We start from the raw sequence: 6,000 nt of genomic DNA on the forward strand, positions 1-6,000 counted from the left end.
AAGAGTTTTTGCACAGCAAAAGTAACAGCAGAGTAAATAGACAACCCACAGAGTGGGAGAAAATCTTCACAATCTATACATCTGATGAAGGACTAATATCTATAATTTACAGGGAACTCAAATTAGCAAGAAAAAAAATCTCATCAAAAAGTGGGCTAAGGACATGAATAGACAATTCTCAAAAGAAGATATACAAATGACCAACAGACATGAAAAAATGCTCAACATCACTAATGATCAGGGAAATGCAAATCAAAGCCACAATGCTCAAAATGCACAAATGATCAAAATGCACAAATGCAAATCAAAAACACAATGCTCAAATGCACAAAGCCACCTTACTCCTGCAAGAATGGCCATTATCAAAAAATCAAAAAATAATAGATGTTGGCATGAATGCAGTGGAAAGGGAACACTTCTACACTGCTGTTGTGAATGTAGACTGGTACAACCACTATGGAATACATTTATTATCTTGACTTTCACACATGCCTGGCACATAGAGACTAAAAAGGAAAAGTTACTTTTCTTCCTGTTTTCCTTCTCTCATTTAAAACCATCCTCCTTCTGCACTCCAGCCTGGGTAATGGAGCAAGACCTTGCCTTTTAAAAATACTTACTTAATTAATTAAATAAAAATAAAGCCGTCCTTCTTGAAAAAGGCCTGCTTAAAAAAATCCCGCCCTGTGGTGATCATTTCTAAGCTTTATTCCGGTTCTGATGGTAGCTGTTAATACCTCTCCATTGTGGCCATCTAACTGTCCATTGTTCATTGCTCACAGGTCCCCAATTATAGACTAATGATGGTGTTAAAAGTTTGATAGTTTTGTCACCATGCCTCCCAAGTCCTGCCTAGAACATACAAAACATTAATGTGTGACTTGGGTTGCCTGGAAAACACTGATTACCAGCTAACTTCCAGACCTAATTGTTTTCACAGGAATTACAACTATTTGCCATTTGAGGCTAAGAAGCCCTGTGTCTATTTCGTCAGCTCTTGGGGAGACCAGACCTTCAGGCTGCACTGGTCCAACATGCTGGAGAAACTGGCAGACTTCCTGGTAGGTGACTCTGACAGGTGATGGATTAGAGAATTGGGAAAGTGGTGGGGGAAGGGATTTTTAAAATCCACCTAGTAGAGGATGTTGACCTCAGTTTAAATACAAATAAATTGAGGATGCTGCATTTGGAGGGCGCGTGGATCCTACCATGCAAATCTAGGGGAATGAGACCACATTTTGCAAAATCCCTGGACTTGAATCAAACTACCTGAATTCAAATCCCTGCTCTGCTTCTGGCTGTTATAGGATCTAGGTATGGGCTGTTTTTCTAATCTCCAAAGGGCAGGAGTTGACAACTTTCTCACAAAATTGATAGATCCTGGCTTCAACTAATAAAAAATCCTAAGTCCCTGGCATGGTGGACAACTGCCTACAAGATCAGGCCCTGCCTAACTCTATAGCCCTATCTTTCCTAAGTTCTTCCTCCCTTACTTTGTTCCAACTACACCGGTCTCCTTTGAATATGTTGAAAAAACCAAGTTCCTTTAAGCCTTGCAGCCACCACCATGCCTTTTCCTCTGTTACTTTTCCCCTCTCCAGTCTTCTTATAACCCAGCCAAATTCCAGGGCTCAGTTTCAAACTTCCTCAGGGAAGAGTCTGACACCTTCTACCCCCTTATCTTCTTACATAACACCCTGTTTTGTTTTGTTTTGTTTTGTTTTTGAGAAGGGGTCTTGCTTTGTCACTCAGGCTGGAATGCAGTGGCACAATCAAAGCTCACTGCAGCCTTGACCTTCTGGGCTCAAGTAATCCTTCTGCCTCAGCCTCCCATGTAGCTGGGACCACAGGCATGTACTACCACCCCTGGCTAATTTTTAAAATATTTTGTAGAGATGGAATCTCACTGTGTTGCCCAGGCTGGCCTGGAACTCCTAGGCAATCCTCCCACCTCAGCATCCCAAGTAGTTGGAACTACAGGTGCACGCATGCCACCATGCCTGATTTTTTTTTTTTTTTTTGTAGAGACAAGATCTCACTATGTTACCCAGGCTGGTCTGGAATTCCTGGGCTTAAGCAATCCTCCTGCCTCAGCCCCCAAATTGCTGGGGTGATAGGCATGAGCCATTGTGCCTGGCCAACACCCTGTTCTTTTCCTTTGGACCTTTTATCTTACTTTACAATATATTTGTGTGTTTATTTGTTCAATAACTATTTGCCACGGTTTCTATAGCATTTAGCATAATACCTGGCACCTGACAGGGACTAAATAATTACTCAGGGAATTGAATGTCTGAAAGTATTTTATACTGTAAACAGTGCCAATCAATATCCAGTCAATGCTAGGTTTTCCCACCTAAGCCCGAGGAGGGAGAGAAAGCTGGGACCTCTGTTTCTCTGACATCTTGCACCTCCCCTTTATAAATTCTTCTCTCCTACTCCCATGCGCCCACTACTCCGCCCCACATGCCTTACCAGATCATCCTTGTCTTGACCCTCCTGTTCCATTAAAACCTATGCTAAGTCAAGAACAAATTTCTCTGTCCCATTTGCTTTATAATCCTTGTCTCTCAGTGTGTAAAACAAAGTATTGTCTCTGACCATGGGGATTCCAGGCAACACAGAGATAAACTCTGAAAGTGGTCAGGAGGCCTAGTCTGGGATCACAGCACATGGAGGTCACAGACTGTCTTGGTTGAGCTGGTCTTACTTCTCTTCAGACAGAACAGATCGTTTATCTCCAAGAGTCTTGACAAAGCAAAGCAGAATTTTTTCCTAGAGGCCATAGTGACATTCATTTCTAATTCCTTTCTCAGTGTTGGTATCCCTGCCATGCTTGGCATATCATGGCTAACCACCATGAGAGACATGACTGAATGTTTACTAACTACCAAGTACTGTTTGAAGATATTCACACCCCCTATAGTGTTGTAGGTGGGTTCTGTTATTATTCCATTCCACAGATAAGGAAATTGGGCATAAATGGATTAATGCACTTGTAAGTGATAGAGCCTGGATTTGAACCAAGGCAATCTGACTCCAGAGCCCGAATCCTAAACTATGCCACAATGCTTCCTATTCTTATAGTGAAGGCGTAAAGAGGGGAACATATGTCCCCAGGCACCAGACTTTGGGATATGGTAGAGAATATAGTTTCGTAAATTCTAGTAAACGACTAGTAACACATATACTTCTCCTTAGGTGCCATTTTCCTCCAGGCCACTAAATAGGATTCTAGAATTTAGGCCCAAAGGAAAAGTGTGATTATTAAGTATACAAGCATAGGGCCATTGCCATATACAATCTGTCCCATTACGTGGCCCAAAACTCATGTAATCAGAAGAATGGGGAACCCTTTAATTTCAGGGATTATTCAATATGATTATATCCCTGTGTAAAAAATTGATTTGAACATTACTTTTGAAGTTTTGGGTAATTGTATCTAATTACTCTACATTGTTAGCTATTTCCCACGTTATTAGGTTTCCCCAGAGGGTAGATTCTAAATAAATGGTACCATTAGGGAATGGATCTATAACAGAGACAATGAGTTTGAACAGTATGGGAGAAGACTTGTATGTGGACCAATTCCACTTACTAAAAGAAAAGTTCAAAGTTAGAATGCAGTAGCATTTTCCAATTCAAGTACAAGAAAACTAGATAAATCTTCCTTCGTTTCCAAAACAAAACAAATAGCTGTTATTTCTAGTACATTACAATTAGTATCTCTACTACCAATCTCATTCCCACAGCCTCATCTCTCCACCTCTGTGGTTTGTTTTCAGGAAGAAAGTATAGAAGAAGTGAGAGAATTGATCAAGATTTCACAGGAGGCACCTGAAGAGAAAATGAAAACAGCACTCAGTGACTTCATCAGTCAGAGCAGGTACCAGGAGAGACAGCCGGCATAGGCAGAGCTGAGCTTCTGTGGACTCAGCTTTTAATTACCTTGAGAAAAGTAGTCAAATGCATTCAAATGGGTGTTTTAGAGTGCTGTATCCATCTTAATTTTGTTCAGTAATTTCACTGGTGCTTGTGGACTAACTACTGCTTCTTGACACTTAAACAACTCAAGCATAAATCAAAGGTGGGAAAAAGCAAAGGAAAAGACTTACTGCAGAGACTGTAGGAAACAAGAAAAATGCTAGTCGTGTTAGTGCACCAACATGGTGCTGTGCATGTGGCAGACACTCAGCAACTATTTGACACTTAGATGGTCAGAAGAATAAGCTATTAATATATAAAATACTATTGTAGGGCTGAGGGAAAACATCTCTTCTCTGAAGGCTCACTGAAAATCAACTATTTTCAGTGAAATATACTATTCGGTGAGCCTGAATAGTATATTTCAATATACTATTGTGGGGCCAAGGGAAAACCTTCCCTCCCCTCTCTGAAGGCTCACTGAAAATCTACTGACAAAAAGAAGATTAATAGGAGAAAAGGCATGCAAATGTATTAACGTGCACAGGGGAGAATCACAGAGTGATTACTCAATTACCCAGTGCAGTACAGAAGCTTATATATATATCCTTCTTCAGAGGGGACGGGGGAGATGGAGAATGTAGACAGTTCTTTTGAGGGACAGTAAATCACTAGGAAGAATGAATGGACCAGGGAGATGGGAGGCCGACCTTAAGGGAAGGTGAGGGATGAAGCTGCACAGGAACACAGATTGTCTTATTTTTTATACGAAGTCCCCCAGGTAATCTCTTGGAGCTGTCCTTAGAATAGATGAAAAGTCTTTCTGGGCAGATGATCATTCCAGTCTCTTCTCTGTTGGTTGATCTTTCCTGGTTATTTGATGAGATCTCTAGGGAGGGAGTCTTAAGACAATCACATTTAAGCTTTCTTAGTCTGATAGGAAAATTTAAAGAGTCTCTTGGTGCTTTGGAAAAGAGAGACAGGGAGACATGGAAAAGGTCAGAGAGAAACCCTGGTTCTGAGGCTTATTTCTGAGGCCTTGCAATTTTCAAAGCACTCAGCCTGATGAAGCACCATATTTTGGGGAACTGTTTTCTGTGTCCCAACACTATGTAATGAAATTTTTATACGACATATTGAGTATCAATTAGTAACCCTTATTCTAGAGGGCAGACAATATAATAAAAGATAAAAAATAGGGTACATAATTAGTTATCTTTTACTGAGAAACAAATTTCCCCAAAACTCAGTGGCTTAACACCATAGTTATTATCTCACTGTTTCTGTGGGTCAGGGGTCCAGGTGTGGCTCAGCTGGGTCCTTTGGGTCAGAGTCTCTCCCTGGCTGCAGTCATATCAAGGTTCCAATGGGATAGATTCACTTCCAAGATCACTCACGTGGTTATTTGCAGAATTCAGTTTTTCATGGGCCATTGGGCTGAGGACTTCAATTTCTCACTAGCTGTTGGTTGGAGGCCACCCTCAATGCTTTGCCATGTGAGCCTCTCTAAACTGCCTCTCATGACAGAGCAGCTGGCTTCATTAGAGCCAGCAAGCACAAAGAGTCAGAACATCCCAGCAAGACAGAAGTCAGAGTCTCCCATGCCTAGTCTTGGAAGTGACAGCCCATCACTCTTGACTGTTCTGTTAGAAGCAAGTCACTAGGCCCAGCCTACCTTCAAAGGGAGGGGATTACACAGTGGCATGAAGTGCAGGAGGTAGGACTCACTGGAGCCATCTTAGAGGCTGCTGACCCTTTAAGGAAACAACTTGGACTAACCCTTGAAATTAAGTAGGTTAAGATTTGAGCAAATATGAAAACTTGTCATAATGGAACTAATGGAAAAGGAGTGGAAATTCATCTGATGAAAGGCAGGGAGTAGCTAAATTCTGGTGTTCAGCTTTTTAAGTTCTGCCTCCCCAGTCTCTCAACTACTCAACAATTTTTACTTCACAAAAAAATAAAAGAAATAGTTTTTGTTTCTTGTTTTTCATTATAAAAGCTATATATACATATATATCTATATATATACATATATATCTATATATATACATATATATCTATATATACATATAT

General features: G+C 40.8%; 2 protein-coding genes across 2 annotated transcripts in view; one reads left to right on the forward strand and one right to left on the reverse strand.

Moving 5' to 3' along the window:
- The window catches only part of FER1L6 (fer-1 like family member 6), a 193,180-nt gene that overhangs the window by 82,801 nt on the left and 104,379 nt on the right, over nucleotides 1–6,000 (forward strand). The window contains exons 14-15 of the mRNA XM_032758498.2: nucleotides 941–1,061; nucleotides 3,786–3,886. Coding sequence (XP_032614389.1) covers nucleotides 941–1,061; nucleotides 3,786–3,886 — 222 coding nt within the window. The remainder of the gene's footprint in view (nucleotides 1–940; nucleotides 1,062–3,785; nucleotides 3,887–6,000) is intronic.
- LOC116812705 (putative uncharacterized protein FER1L6-AS1) overlaps nucleotides 3,986–6,000 on the reverse strand; it is a 2,767-nt gene continuing 752 nt past the window's right edge. The window contains exons 2-3 of the mRNA XM_032758499.1: nucleotides 4,635–4,826; nucleotides 3,986–4,060 (exon numbers count right to left, since the gene is read on the reverse strand). Of these exons, the coding sequence (XP_032614390.1) occupies nucleotides 3,986–4,060; nucleotides 4,635–4,826 (267 nt within the window). The remainder of the gene's footprint in view (nucleotides 4,061–4,634; nucleotides 4,827–6,000) is intronic.

The sequence above is a fragment of the Hylobates moloch genome, unplaced genomic scaffold (genome assembly GCF_009828535.3).
Source record: "Hylobates moloch isolate HMO894 unplaced genomic scaffold, HMol_V3 SCAFFOLD_9, whole genome shotgun sequence".
NCBI lineage: Eukaryota > Metazoa > Chordata > Mammalia > Primates > Hylobatidae > Hylobates > Hylobates moloch.